Genomic DNA, 15,000 nt, shown 5'->3' with positions numbered 1-15,000 from the left:
GGTGTTTAACTAATGGGGATCCATAATAAACCCCAGGAAGAGTAGCTGCTGCCTTGACAGGAACTAATGGGGATCCATAATAAACCCCAGGAAGAGTAGCTGCTGCCTTGGCAGGAACTAATGGGGATCCATAATAAACCCCAGGAAGAGTAGCTGCTGCCTTGGCAGGAACTAATGGGGATCCATAATAAACCCCAGGAAGAGTAGCTGCTGCCTTGGCAGGAACTAATGGGGATCCATAATAAACCCCAGGAAGAGTAGCTGCTGCCTTGGCAGGAACTAATGGGGATCCATAATAAACCCCAGGAAGAGTAGCTGCTGCCTTGGCAGGAACTAATGGGGATCCATAATAAACCCCAGGAAGAGTAGCTGCTGCCTTGGCAGGAACTAATGGGGATCCATAATAAACCCCAGGAAGAGTAGCTGCTGCCTTGGCAGGAACTAATGGGGATCCATAATAAACCCCAGGAAGAGTAGCTGCTGCCTTGGCAGGAACTAATGGGGATCCATAATAAACCCCAGGAAGAGTAGCTGCTGCCTTGGCAGGAACTAATGGGGATCCATAATAAACCCCAGGAAGAGTAGCTGCTGCCTTGGCAGGAACTAATGGGGATCCATAATAAACCCCAGGAAGAGTAGCTGCTGCCTTGGCAGGAACTGATGGGGATCCATAATAAACCCCAGGAAGAGTAGCTGCTGCTTTGGCAGGAACTAATGGGGATCCATAATAAACCCCAGGAAGAGTAGCTGCTGCCTTGACAGGAACTAATGGGGATCCATAATAAACTCCAGGAAGAGTAGCTGCTGCCTTGGCAGGAAATAATGGGGATCCATAATAAACCCCAGGAAGAGTAGCTGCTGCCTTGGCAGGAACTAATGGGGATCCATAATAAACCCCAGGAAGAGTAGCTGCTTCCTTGGCAGGAAATAATGGGGATCCCTAATAAAATACAACATAGAAATGTAATATCCCTTGGAGCATGGCGAAGTTACAATGTCCTCCAAAATCAAGGTTTCACAATTAATGGCACCCTTTAAAGACGATTGTAAATAACATCTACCAAAATTAAACCTAGGAAATTAAATTCCACTTATTTAAGTTCATCTAAGGAACTATATTGAGCCATTTACATCACTTCCTGTTTCACTAGGGTGTTAAAAATGAGGTAACACTTCAACACCATGAAGAAGACAAAAGAACCGTTTAAAAAGAGACAGACGTTCGTAGGACCTTCATAGCCTTGGTAACGGCCACAAGAAGATATACAAACAATTGAATAAACCACTGATCACAAAATTAAAACAATATGGAACAGTTTGAAAACCTCTCGCGTTTGAGGACGCTGCACGGCATCAGTTTGGTATCAGTGACATCACCGTAACTAAGGCCAGGATGTTGTGACTCATTCATACCTGTATGACCAGATGGATCCATGCTGACTGTACCTGTACCCCAGGTGAGTCACACAGACAGGATCCACAGGTACAGCCCACACCTCTCTACATCACCACGATAACCAGGGCTATGGATGAGAGGCATAGCCCAGAGAGCAAGCACACACACACCACAGTGATATCCCTAGCAGGGGGAGGGGGGGGGGGGGGGGGGGGGGGGGGGGGTGACAACACACACCACAGTGATATCCCTAGCAGGGGGAGGGGGGGGGGGGGTGACAACACACACCACAGTGATATCCCTAGCAGGGGGGTGACAACACACACCACAGTGATATCCCTAGCAGGGGGGTGACAACACACACCACAGTGATATCTCTAGCAGGGGGGTGACAACACACACCACAGTGATATCCCTAGCAGGGGGGGGGGATGACAACACACACCACAGTGATATCCCTAGCAGGGGGGTGACAACACACACCACAGTGATATCTCTAGCAGGGGGGTGACAACACACACCACAGTGATATCCCTAGAAGGGGGGGGGGGGGGGGGGGTGACAACACACACCACAGTGATATCCCTAGAAGGGGGGGGGGGGGGGGGGGTGACAACACACACCACAGTGATATCCCTAGCAGGGGGGTGACAAGTGACTCTCAGCTGCCTGTACAACTCTACCAGCTATCAGCAGCTCTGTGTGTGGGTGAAACAGGATGGTAAGTGGATGTGTCAGACAGGATGGCTTATGGTGCGGATGTGTGTCAGACAGGATGATGTGGATGTGTGTCAGACAGGATGATGTGGATGTGTGTCAGACAGGATGATGTGGATGTGTGTCAGACAGGATGATGTATGGTGTGGATGTGTGTCAGACAGGATGATGTGGATGTGTGTCAGACAGGATGATGTGGATGTGTGTCAGACAGGATGATGTATGGTGTGGATGTGTGTCAGACAGGATGATGTGGATGTGTGTCAGACAGGATGATGTATGGTGTGGATGTGTGTCAGACAGGATGACGTATGGTGTGGATGTGTGTCAGACAGGATGGTGTGGATGTGTGTCAGACAGGATGACGTATGGTGTGGATGTGTGTCAGACAGGATGATGTGGATGTGTGTCAGACAGGATGACGTATGGTGTGGATGTGTGTCAGACAGGATGATGTGGATGTGTGTCAGACAGGATGATGTGGATGTGTGTCAGACAGGATGATGTATGGTGTGGATGTGTGTCAGACAGGATGATGTGGATGTGTGTCAGACAGGATGATGTATGGTGTGGATGTGTGTCAGACAGGATGACGTATGGTGTGGATGTGTGTCAGACAGGATGGTGTGGATGTGTGTCAGACAGGATGACGTATGGTGTGGATGTGTGTCAGACAGGATGACGTATGGTGTGGATGTGTGTCAGACAGGATGGTGTGGATGTGTGTCAGACAGGATGACGTATGGTGTGGATGTGTGTCAGACAGGATGGTGTGGATGTGTGTCAGACAGGATGGTGTGGATGTGTGTCAGACAGGATGGTGTGGATGTGTGTCAGACAGGATGACGTATGGTGTGGATGTGTGTCAGACAGGATGGTGTGGATGTGTGTCAGACAGGATGGTGTGGATGTGTGTCAGACAGGATGACGTATGGTGTGGATTAGTCAGATAGGATTTTGTGGATGAGTCAGGCAGGATGGTGTGGATGAGTCAGACAAGATGGTGTGGATGAGTCAGATAGGATGGTGTGGATGAGTCAGGCAGGATGACGTATGGTGTGGATGTGCGTCAGACAGGATGGTGTGGATGAGTCAGGCAGGATGACGTATGGTTTGGATGAGTCAGGCAGGATGGTGTGGATGAGTCAGACAGGATGGTGTGGATGAGTCAGACAGGATGGTGTGGATGAGTCAGGCAGGATGGTGTGGATGTGTTAGACAGGATGTTGTGGATGAGTCAGACAGGAGTGTGTGGTGTGGATGAGTCAGACAGGATGGTGTGGATGAGTCAGACAGGATGGTGTGGATGAGTCAGACAGGATGGTGTGGATGAGTCAGACAGGATGGTGTGGATGAGTCAGACAAGGTGGTGTGGATGAGTCAGACAGGATGGTGTGGATGAGTCAGACAGGATGGTGTATGGTGTGGATGAGTCAGACAGGATGGTGTGTGGTGTGGATGTGTCAGACAGGATGGTGTGGATGAGTCAGACAGGATGGTGTGTGGTGTGGATGAGTCAGACAGGAGGGTGTGGATGTGTCAGACAGGATGGTGTGGAGGAGTCAGACAGGATGGTGTGGATGAGTCAGACAGGATGGTGTGGATGAGTCAGACAGGATGGTGTGGATGTGTCAGACAGGATGGTGTGGATGAGTCAGACAGGATGGTGTGGATGAGTCAGACAGGATGGTGTGGATGAGTCAGACAGGATGATATGGATGAGTCTGACAGGATGGTGTGGATGAGTCAGACAGGATGGTGTGGATGAGTCAGACAGGATGGTGTGGATGAGTCAGACAGGATGGTGTGGATGAGTCAGACAGGGTGGTGTGGATGAGTCAGACAGGATGGTGTGGATGTGTGAGCCTCATGTTCATTTTGTTACTCTGCTGCTCTAATGACCTCTGACCTCATCCTACTGCACAAAAAGCCCCCTCTACTCATGGTGGGGCCAGTACTGTAATGATTTTAGTGAACAACGACAGTGCAGCTCCCTTCGTGGGTCTATAGTATGGGTTGTGTGTTGTCTCAGTCTAGTAGGGGATGTGTATTGTCTCAGTCTAGTAGGGGTTGTGTGTTGTCTCAGTCTAGTAGGGGTTGTGTGTTGTCTCAGTTTAGTAAGGGTTGTGTGTTGTCTCAGTCTAGTAGGGGTTGTATGTTGTCTCAGTCTAGTAGGGGATGTGTGTTGTCTCAGTCTAGTAGGGGATGTGTGTTGTCTCAGTCTAGTAGGGGTTGTGTGTTGTCTCAGTCTAATGGGGGTTGTGTGTTGTCTCAGTCTAGTAGGGTTTGCGTGTTGTGTGTTGTCTCAGTCTAGTGGGGGTTGTGTGTTGTCTCAGTCTAGTAGGGGTTGTGTGTTGTCTCAGTCTAGTAGGGGTTGTGTGTTGTCTCAGTCTAGTAGGGGTTGTGTGTTGTCTCAGTCTAGTAGGGGTTGTGTGTTGTCTCAGTCTAGTAGGGGTTGTGTGTTGTCTCAGTCTAGTAGGGTTTGCGTGTTGTGTGTTGTCTCAGTCTAGTGGGGGTTGTGTGTTGTCTCAGTCTAGTAGGGGTTGTGTGTTGTCTCAGTCTAGTAGGGTTTGCGTGTTGTGTGTTGTCTCAGTCTAGTGGGGGTTGTGTGTTGTCTCAGTCTAGTAGGGGTTGTGTGTTGTCTCAGTCTAATGGGGGTTGTGTGTTGTCTCAGTCTAGTAGGGGTTGTGTGTTGTCTCAGTCTAGTAGGGGTTGTGTGTTGTCTCAGTCTAGTAGGGGTTGTGTGTTGTCTCAGTCTTGTAGGGGTTGTGAGTTGTCTCAGTCTAATGGGGGTTGTGTGTTGTCTCAGTCTAATGGGGGTTGTGAGTTGTCTCAGTCGAATGGGGGTTGTGAGTTGTCTCAGTCTAGTAGGGGTTGTGAGTTGTCTCAGTCTAATGGGGGTTGTGAGTTGTCTCAGTCTTGTAGGGGTTGTGAGTTGTCTCAGTCTAATGGGGGTTGTGTGTTGTCTCAGTCTAATGGGGGTTGTGAGTTGTCTCAGTCGAATGGGGGTTGTGAGTTGTCTCAGTCTAGTAGGGGTTGTGAGTTGTCTCAGTCTAATGGGGGTTGTGAGTTGTCTCAGTCTAATGGGGGTTGTGTGTTGTCTCAGTCTAGTGGGGGTTGTGAGTTGTCTCAGTCTAATGGGGGTTGTGTGTTGTCTCAGTCTAGTGGGGGTTGTGAGTGGTCTCAGTCTAGTAGGGGTTGTGAGTGGTCTCAGTCTAATGGGGGTTGTGTGTTGTCTCAGTCTAATGGGGGTTGTGAGTTGTCTCAGTCTAATGGGGGTTGTGTGTTGTCTCAGTCTAATGGGGGTTGTGAGTTGTCTCAGTCTAATGGGGGTTGTGTGTTGTCTCAGTCTAGTGGGGGTTGTGAGTTGTCTCAGTCTAATGGGGGTTGTGTGTTGTCTCAGTCTAATGGGGGTTGTGTGTTGTCTCAGTCTAGTGGGGGTTGTGTGTTGTCTCAGTCTAGTAGGGGTTGTGAGTTGTCTCAGTCTAATGGGGGTTGTGTGTTGTCTCAGTCTAGTGGGGGTTGTGAGTGGTCTCAGTCTAGTGGGGGTTGTGAGTGGTCTCAGTCTAATGGGGGTTGTGAGTGGTCTCAGTCTAGTGAGGGATGTGTGTTGTCTCAGTCTAGTAGGGGATGTGGGCTCTGTTTTTAACACCGGTTAAGCTAATTATCAGGCTAGCGGGCAGCGGGCCTAACGACCCTGGGCCTCTGGAATGTCAGTATATACACCACAAAGATTTACACTGACTCAAATTACACCAACACCATTCCTCACATGTTAGCTGGACCTTGCATTGTCCCCGCATCACGACCTGACTACAGTTACCTTGTAGCTGTAACGTTAAATCCAATACAAAACCTACTTCCATTTCAACAGGAAGAACCCACTCTACGTTAGATATCTAACTTTAACTATCGCCTTAGTTTAACCATAATCACGATGGCCATGACAGAAACTATTGATAATACATCAATTATGCCAATCGTTGAATACGATGACACCTATCCTAATCAATGACCTTGTAACGTTAGCTAGGACGTTATATTGTGTATAGTAGTTAATAACGTTATATTAATTAAAGGGCCTACACTTTATTTTGCCTCCTTTTGAAACAAGTGCTGTCAATGCAGAGGCCCAGTGTGGCACAATGCGTTCAATCCGAGTGGATACGCCCTCGACCAATCAGGAGCCGCCCTGCAGAAAGTTTGCCTTATATGGATAGAGGGGGGTTGCGACGTATGCGGATATAAAACCCGGAGCCTTGGCAACACTTCCTCATTACGTTTCTCACTGCGCAGGAAGAAGGGAGAATAGAGACAGTTTCTCTGATTAACACCGGTAACTTTTCCCCACTAAAACACAGGTAAGAGCTGTAATACTGTGTTTTTAAAATGTTATTCATGTTTAATTGTTAAATTTCAACGTAGACAACTAGTTGTTAGTTATCTGGTTAACTTGTACCGTTTTCAGTGAATGCTCCTATCTAGCTGTCGTCGGTCAGTTTACACAGGGTTTTAAATATTTTTTTTCCTGAATTTTTAAAATGTAATTTATATATATTTGATTTGTATCTATTTAATTAAATATTTGATTTATCTAGCTCAACATTTGAGTGGGTGTGTTAACCGGGGTCTGTCGTATCGTTGACATTTAGTGTAAATTTAAAGTAGTTTAATGGTAGGTCTCCCCCACTGTTGAAATGACCTGCTTACCGGTTGTACAAAACATTTTGACCGTTTCCCCAATAATGGAGATTGACTTGTTTAAAACTCGCCCTGTTGAGAGGTTAAGGATATCTGTTAAAGTTCACATGCATTAAAGTCAGGCTGTTATTAACTCATTTTTAAAAGTGAGGTAATTGACTTCCTATGTGTTAATGATGATGAGTAACTTGTTGAGTGTTTTTATGACTATTTGGCTCAGATTAGTCAGTGCTTTTTGGAGGTCAATGTGTCTTTTTTTTAATAGGAAACATTTCACACGTTACAAGCCTAAAACATATGGGCATTTAGTGTGATCTGAAAGCACGGAAACCTCTCCCTGTGTAACCATATTCAGGATAGCTGTGACCTAGCCTGGGTTATTGTCTGGCTGTTTATCCCGGACCAGGGAGTGGCCTCTCCTTGTGTAACCATATTCAGGATAGCTGTGACCTAGCCTGGGTTATTGTCTGGCTGTTTATCCCGGACCAGGGAGTGGCCTCTCCCTGTGTAACCATATTCAGTAGAGATGTGACCTAGCCTGGGTTATTGTCTGGCTGTTTATCCCGGACCAGGGAGTGGCCTCTCCGTGTAACCTTATTCAGGATAGCTGTGACCTAGCCTGGGTTATTGTCTGGCTGTTTATCCCGGACCAGGGAGTGGCCTCTGTCAGACCAACACATGTCAGGGGACGCTCCATCTATTGCCTTATATGGCGACGCCTCGGCTGAAAACACACAGCCTTTTGTCTAGAGGCGCTGTCTGGGTGCGAGTCATCAACTCCGTCTATTTCTACTCTTTCTCTAGTTTTACAACTTAACTACACGATTAACCTTTATGCTGAACCTTAAATTAAGCCTCAAAAGCCACTTTAGTTCATGCATTTTTACGATAAAGCAAATTGACTGGTTGTGTAAACGCTGTGTGGGTGAATGGTCTAGACTGTTGCTGTTCAGCGCCACCTAGCGGTCATTCACCGATAGTACACTGGCTCAATAGTGACAGGCAGGCGGCGCACCCCGGTAAAGACGTCAGTCTCATTTCTGTCTTTTTCTTCCCGGTGCAGAAATGGAAGATGAAATCGCCGCCCTGGTCGTTGATAACGGCTCCGGTATGTGCAAGGCCGGTTTCGCAGGAGATGATGCTCCTCGGGCTGTGTTCCCCTCCATCGTGGGTCGGCCCAGACATCAGGTAATATTTTACTCGTCTATTTAACTGAAATATACCAACTTTATCTGCTATACTGAATGTGAAAACTGTTACATTGCTATTGGAACTAATGTTTGTCACCATTTGACTGTCTCTAGTCAACATTACACTGACTGCATTGTGTAGTAGTACACTAGTATGGTTCCCTGTAGAATATTATAACATGTCATTTAATCTTCTGTTGCTATGCAACATTAACATTAAGGTCCGTTCCAATCAACATCATTGATACTGTAGATCAGCCTTAACATTCCGTGGAGTACGTTGTCACTGACCTGAGTGTGTCTCCAGGGAGTGATGGTTGGGATGGGCCAGAAGGACAGCTATGTGGGAGACGAGGCTCAGAGCAAGAGGGGCATCCTGACTCTGAAGTACCCCATCGAGCACGGCATCGTCACCAACTGGGACGACATGGAGAAGATCTGGCATCACACCTTCTACAACGAGCTGAGGGTGGCTCCAGAGGAGCACCCCGTCCTGCTCACCGAGGCCCCCCTCAACCCCAAAGCCAACAGGGAGAAGATGACTCAGGTAATGTCCCTCCTCCACCTTTACTGGTTAGTTCTGCCCTCTCTTCTTCCTTTAATGTTCAGTTCTGCCCTCTCTTCCTCCTCCACTGTTCAGTTCTGTCCTCTCCCCTTCCTCTCCTCTCCTCCAGGCCCTCTGTCCTTACAGCTGATCTGTCACCCCTCTGGAAGCTCCAGGTCTCCTCTGCCTCTCTGCACCCTGCTGACTGCTGGACTGACTAGATTAACCTGTAGGGCCGCCTAGATTAACCTGTAGGGCCGCCTAGATTAACCTGTAGGGCCGCCTAGATTAACCTGTAGGGCCGCCTAGATTAACCTGTAGGGCCGCCTAGATTAACCTGTAGGGCCGTGCTGTGAATGCGCTACTCTAGTGGTTTATATTGACGTTACATCATGTAGGAATGGCTGCTGTGTTTCTTCACTAATGACCGTTTCCCTCTGACTCACTGGTCAGCATGTTCTACTGGGTGCTGTGACTCCTGTCTCTACTGTAGTCCTCCAGCACCGTGACTCACGTCCCCCTTCTCCTCTCTCGTCTCCAGATCATGTTTGAGACCTTCAACACCCCTGCCATGTACGTGGCCATCCAGGCCGTGTTGTCCCTGTACGCCTCTGGCCGTACCACCGGTATCGTCATGGACTCCGGTGACGGCGTGACCCACACAGTACCCATCTACGAGGGCTACGCTCTGCCCCACGCCATCCTGCGTCTGGATCTGGCCGGCCGCGACCTCACAGACTACCTGATGAAGATCCTGACTGAGCGCGGCTACAGCTTCACCACCACGGCCGAGAGGGAAATCGTACGAGACATCAAGGAGAAGCTGTGCTACGTGGCGCTGGACTTTGAGCAGGAGATGGGCACCGCTGCCTCCTCTTCCTCTCTGGAGAAGAGCTACGAGCTGCCTGACGGACAGGTCATCACCATCGGCAACGAGAGGTTCCGCTGCCCAGAGGCCCTCTTCCAGCCCTCCTTCCTCGGTGAGTCTCTAAACTAACCTCTCTGGATCAGCTGATCCGTGTCTCTGGTAGCCATCTTGTGTTGCGGTTGCCCTGTAGTGACGGCCATTTTGTCTCCTCTCTCTCTCTCCAGGTATGGAGTCTTGCGGTATCCACGAGACCACCTTCAACTCCATCATGAAGTGTGACGTGGACATCCGTAAGGACCTGTACGCCAACACGGTGCTGTCCGGAGGAACCACCATGTACCCCGGCATCGCTGACCGGATGCAGAAGGAGATCACCTCTCTGGCCCCCTCCACCATGAAGATCAAGGTGACTAAATAAACCAAGTCCACGTCTCTGAACCATCGGTCTGCTTCCTCCTGTAGTTAGCAGCATTACCTGATGCTACAACTACAGTGTGAAGGTCTGTATTCATGTTAATGTGTCCCCCCCCCCCGTCTCTCCTCCAGATCATCGCCCCTCCAGAGCGTAAATACTCCGTCTGGATCGGAGGCTCCATCTTGGCTTCTCTCTCCACCTTCCAGCAGATGTGGATCAGCAAGCAGGAGTACGACGAGTCTGGTCCCTCCATCGTCCACCGTAAATGCTTCTAAACAACCCGACCCGTACAGACTCTCTCCTCCTTCCCATTCCAATGAAGACTCTGAGTCGGTGTTGCCTGTCAGATCTCCCCCTCCACTGGCGTGTCTTCTCCTGCTGTCGGTCTGTCTGAGAGCCTCCCTGTTTGGCTGGATGGACAGGATGTGATGTCGTCGTTGTCTGACGGTCATGACTCTCCACATGTCCTGTTAGTTACAGTCTAATGTTTATGTTCCACCACCTTATTGACCTCTATGGAGGTGTTGCTGTCCACCCCTATCCCCTACCTAGTGCGCTAGTGACCAGGGCCCATAGGGATCTAGTGCATTACCTAGGGGATAGGGCTGTATTTGGGGCTTTGTGTGGAGGGGGGGAAAGCTTAATGTAAATGATTTAATTGATATGAAAACAATATTGTTTTTGTATTTTCTGTCTTATCGATACATGGTCCAGTTTGTTGTTATGCAAAAAGAGGTTTGACCATTCTGAGAGGTGTTCCTCTCTCTGGGGGGGTGTAGGGTGGGGCAGGGGGCTCCTGTTGTGGACCAACACAACTAATAAAGTGCACATGTCTATTGAAATGGTTGTTCTCTCTTCTGCCTTCCTCCATGGTGTTGATCCGGTTGTACTGGGTACCGTCTGTTTTGGTGACATCCCGCTCCTTCTGCCTTCCTGCCCTGTGAAGTACAGCGACAGAATTCAGAACATGGGCTGTTATTAGTGTTCTCCCTGTACACCAAGTCAGAACCGTAGGAGAAATGAAGGCTCTTACAATATTACACTTCTCACAAACAGGTTATAGTCAAGTAAAGAACCAAGTCAGAACAGTAGGCCAAATTATTAGGTTGAGGCACATGGGCTACTAACCGCTTCCTACACAACACACTTAGTATCACTTAGATACAGTATACAGATCTCCCTGCATATTACATTTCTGCAGCAGACGAGACCTTTTCGGATGAGATTTCAGAAAGTGTTTCCCCAGTCGTAGCTTATTTTCCCCAGTTGTCTTGAACTCACTAAAGTCAGGTTTTGCAGTTTACAGTTTTGAACGTGGCACAAATCATGCTTCAAATCATCCAGACTGCATCACATCCGACTGATTGGGAGTCGCATAGGGTGGCAAACAATTGGCCCAGCGTTGGCCGGGGTAGGCCGTCATTGTAAATACGAAGTTGTTCTTAACTGACTTGCCTAGTTAAATAAAAAAATTCATTGACAGCATGGCCAAAGTTGAATGTTTAATTTTATAGGAAAAGAGACCCTTATTCTTAGACTTGAATAGCAGGCTAATGCTTGCAGTTAGCTACTGATTCCTTCCAAATCCCTCCTTGTTGAATTTTGCGATTTCCAGCTTGTGTAATGTTAATGGTCAATGAGCACTGATACATTTAATCTATGTTCTCATTTATCTCATGACAAGGATTTGCATGTAGATTGTCGACTTCATAACTGCTAGCTAAGATTGTGACAGTATGACATCAGTCCAATCAAAGCTACTGTAGATATAACATGATTTGTCATATCTGTGGCCAATGACCCGGAGCCTTCTTGGATGGGCACTTCTAATGTAACTATGGCAGCACCCAAGGGGCTTGAATTTTCGAGCTCTACCCTTGGACTTGGCGGTGACGTTGTGTCCCCATGAGTGACAGAACACTGAGCCAATTACAGCGCAATGCTCCTATTTTTTTGCTGACTCTCCCCACCACAGAAAGCACTGAGCTAGTCTGAAACACCTGCATGTTGGAGCTGCCTTACTCTAGAAAACAAAAAAGAGACCATGTTTGTATGCGGCTTTATTAACTCAATTATATATATTTTACATTGTTTGCAAACTGATATGTGACACGTATTAATGACAAAATATGCGAAACAGGCAAGGCCCACCCAAAAAAACACATGTGGGGCTCAAAACAGGGACCTGCCCTGAATGATGGGGCGTCACAGACCCCATAATGGCTACATAATAGATTCACAGATGTCACGCCTTTCCATCTCTAATGAGCAAGACAGACAAGATATGATCTTTCCTCTTAAATAGGAACTTGTTTCCCATAATGAAAACATTAACAATAATTGCCAATTGAGGCCCTAAAGGAGAATTGAAGTCATTTATTTATTTTATTAGCTAGTATGAACCATTTTGGAGTGAAATTACATTCGGTTTTTTCATAGGGAAGACAACCCTCTCTGGGGAAGACTTTGTAGGTGTGACTTCCGGAAAATGTTCCGTCCTCAATGTTCCGGTGAAACGCAGCGTTTTACTTCCGGTCGTTCCTGTCACATGAAGCTAGTTCTCTGCTGGTAGACATGCACTGATTAAAAACACACACAAAAAAACTATGACTTCGTCTGTTAACGGAAGAGTATTGGATGAAGATATGGACAATCAAATTGTACAGGTTGGTTAGAATAACCAGTGTAACGTTAGTAAAACTAGCTGGTTTACTGTTAGCTGTATACCGGTGTTAGCTTGTTAGCTATCTACTCTGGCGCTGTCTTGTCAGCGAACTCAAAGTCTGATTTTATTTCATTTTTATCGGTTGTCAAATGGAAATAAAGGCATTGCGTGAGTATGATATTTGGGTGAAAGTGTGCTTTTGATAGCCGGTAACTAGCTATTCGGTTTAATCAGGCTGGTAATACGCAATTCATGTTCAATGTATAAGTTAGTTACAGTCTGAAACGACACATGAAAATGTTCCTTAATAGAGATCTGATCTGGATCTGATATTACATGACTAAAAGTATGTGGACACCTGCTCGTCGATGGGCATTAATATGGAGTTGGTCCCCCTTTGCTATAACAGCCTCCAGTCTTCTGGGAAGGCTTTCCACTAGATGTAGGAACATTGCTGCTGTAACAGCCTCCACTCTTCTGGGAAGGCTTTCCACTAGATGTAGGAACATTGCTGCTATAACAGCCTCCACTCTTCTGGGAAGGCTTTCCACTAGATGTTGGAACATTGCTGCTATAACAGCCTCCACTCTTCTGGGAAGGCTTTCCACTAGATGTTGGAACATTGCTGCTATAACAGCCTCCACTCTTCTGGGAAGGCTTTCCACTAGATGTAGGAACATTGCTGCTATAACAGCCTCCACTCTTCTGGGAAGGCTTTCCACTAGATGTTGGAACATTGCTGCTATAACAGCCTCCACTCTTCTGGGAAGGCTTTCCACTAGATGTTGGAACATTGCTGCTATAACAGCCTCCACTCTTCTGGGAAGGCTTTCCACTAGATGTTGGAACATTGCTGCTATAACAGCCTCCACTCTTCTGGGAAGGCTTTCCACTAGATGTAGGAACATTGCTGCTATAACAGCCTCCACTCTTCTGGGAAGGCTTTCCACTAGATGTTGGAACATTGCTGCTATAACAGCCTCCACTCTTCTGGGAAGGCTTTCCACTAGATGTTGGAACATTGCTGCTATAACAGCCTCCACTCTTCTGGGAAGGCTTTCCACTAGATGTAGGAACATTGCTGCTATAACAGCCTCCACTCTTCTGGGAAGGCTTTCCACTAGATGTTGGAACATTGCTGCTATAACAGCCTCCACTCTTCTGGGAAGGCTTTCCACTAGATGTTGGAACATTGCTGCTATAACAGCCTCCACTCTTCTGGGAAGGCTTTCCACTAGATGTTGGAACATTGCTGAGGGGACTTGCATCCATTCAGCCTCGAGCGTTAGTGAGGTCAGGCACTGATGTTGGGCGACTAGGCCTGGCTCACATTCAGGGTTCCAATTCAGCGAAATTCAAACCTTGTCTCATATGTAAAAAAAAATATATATATATATACAAAAATTGAGTAAATTTGTCAGGACTGAGACTACTCAGGAACACTCAACATGTTTTGGAAAGCCGTTCAGGCAGAATTAAAAAAAAAACAACATTGGTTCGATTTTCAGAAGACTGAAGTGGGAACTTTTTTACCTGCGCTTTGTTAATTTCTTTTGTTCCTGACAAACTTCCCAGGTGACAAGCATACCCATAACATGATGCTGCCGCCACCATTTTTATATTTAAGTGTGGACTTTCTATAGACGCTGTACCTTTTGGCTCTAAAAAAGTAAACGATAATAGCAATAACTAAAAGTTGGGTAAACAAAACTTTCCTGTGGATGTTTTGTGAAAACTTTCGAGCCGCTGAAGGACAACCACAAAGACAACCTGTAGAGTTTTACATGCATTTTTATTCATCATTCTCTTCGCGTGAAAGGAACATTTACATGACATTGCATTAGTGTCAGGCTGTATGTACCAATGAATTGTGTATTACAGCCTGATTTAATCAAGACTAGCAGCTAGCCAACTGTCACACCACGGGCTAGCTAGACGTGTGTATTACAGCCTGATTTAATCAAGACTAGTAGCTAGCCAACTGTCACACCACGGGCTAGCTAGACTTGTGAAGGTGGCCCAATATTAGCCCAAGAATGGACTGTTAAAGAAATATAAAGTGCCTTTGGAAAGTATTCAGCCCCCATGATTTTGGGGCGGCAGGTGCCTAGTGGTTAGAGTGTAGAGGAAGTAGGTAGTCTAGTGGTTAGAGTGTAGAGGAGGTAGGTAGTCTAGTGGTTAGAGCGTTTGGCCAGTAACCGAAAGGTTGCTAAATCGAATCCCCGAGCTGACAAGGTAGAAATCTGTCGTTCTGCCCCTGAACAAGGCAGTTAACCCACTGTTCCTAGGCCGTCATTGTAAATAAGAATTTGTTCTTTAACTGACTTGCCTAGTTAAATAAAGGTTAAATAATAAATAAAAACATGACGTTTAGATTGAGTATTTGATTGCCAGAGCCAGTCTACCTCTGAATATAACATAAGATCCTACATCCTACATATAGGGAACTAAACATTTTATTTTTTATTTAACCTTTATTTAACTAGGCAAGACAGTTAAGAACA

General features: G+C 46.9%; 2 protein-coding genes across 2 annotated transcripts in view; both read left to right on the top strand.

Moving 5' to 3' along the window:
* The first annotated feature begins 6,342 nt into the window (after positions 1-6,342).
* On the top strand, positions 6,343-10,673 carry LOC110512094 (actin, cytoplasmic 1). The gene is made up of 6 exons (XM_036973727.1): positions 6,343-6,474; positions 7,878-8,002; positions 8,312-8,551; positions 9,090-9,528; positions 9,641-9,822; positions 9,963-10,673. Exons 2-6 carry the CDS (start codon positions 7,880-7,882, stop codon positions 10,104-10,106), a joined length of 1,128 nt encoding a protein of 375 aa, XP_036829622.1. The 5' UTR covers positions 6,343-6,474; positions 7,878-7,879; the 3' UTR covers positions 10,107-10,673.
* A 575-nt stretch (positions 10,674-11,248) lies between these two features.
* Positions 11,249-15,000, top strand: part of LOC110512993 (F-box/LRR-repeat protein 18) — a 58,805-nt gene continuing 55,053 nt past the window's right edge. The window contains exon 1 of the mRNA XM_036973725.1: positions 11,249-12,497. Coding sequence (XP_036829620.1) covers positions 12,438-12,497 — 60 coding nt within the window. The 5' untranslated portion in view covers positions 11,249-12,437. The remainder of the gene's footprint in view (positions 12,498-15,000) is intronic.

The sequence above is a fragment of the Oncorhynchus mykiss genome, unplaced genomic scaffold (genome assembly GCF_013265735.2).
Source record: "Oncorhynchus mykiss isolate Arlee unplaced genomic scaffold, USDA_OmykA_1.1 un_scaffold_297, whole genome shotgun sequence".
Taxonomy (NCBI): domain Eukaryota; kingdom Metazoa; phylum Chordata; class Actinopteri; order Salmoniformes; family Salmonidae; genus Oncorhynchus; species Oncorhynchus mykiss.
This window is presented reverse-complemented; position numbering and strand designations above follow the sequence as displayed.

Coding starts and splice junctions, on each gene's coding strand:
- LOC110512094 (XM_036973727.1), top strand. CDS start 7,880: ATGGAAGATGAAATCGCCGCCCTGGTCGTTGATAACGGCTCCGGTATG. Junction 8,552..9,089: donor ACAGGGAGAAGATGACTCAG/GTAATGTCCCTC, acceptor TCTCGTCTCCAG/ATCATGTTTGAGACCTTCAA. Junction 9,823..9,962: donor CCTCCACCATGAAGATCAAG/GTGACTAAATAA, acceptor TCTCTCCTCCAG/ATCATCGCCCCTCCAGAGCG.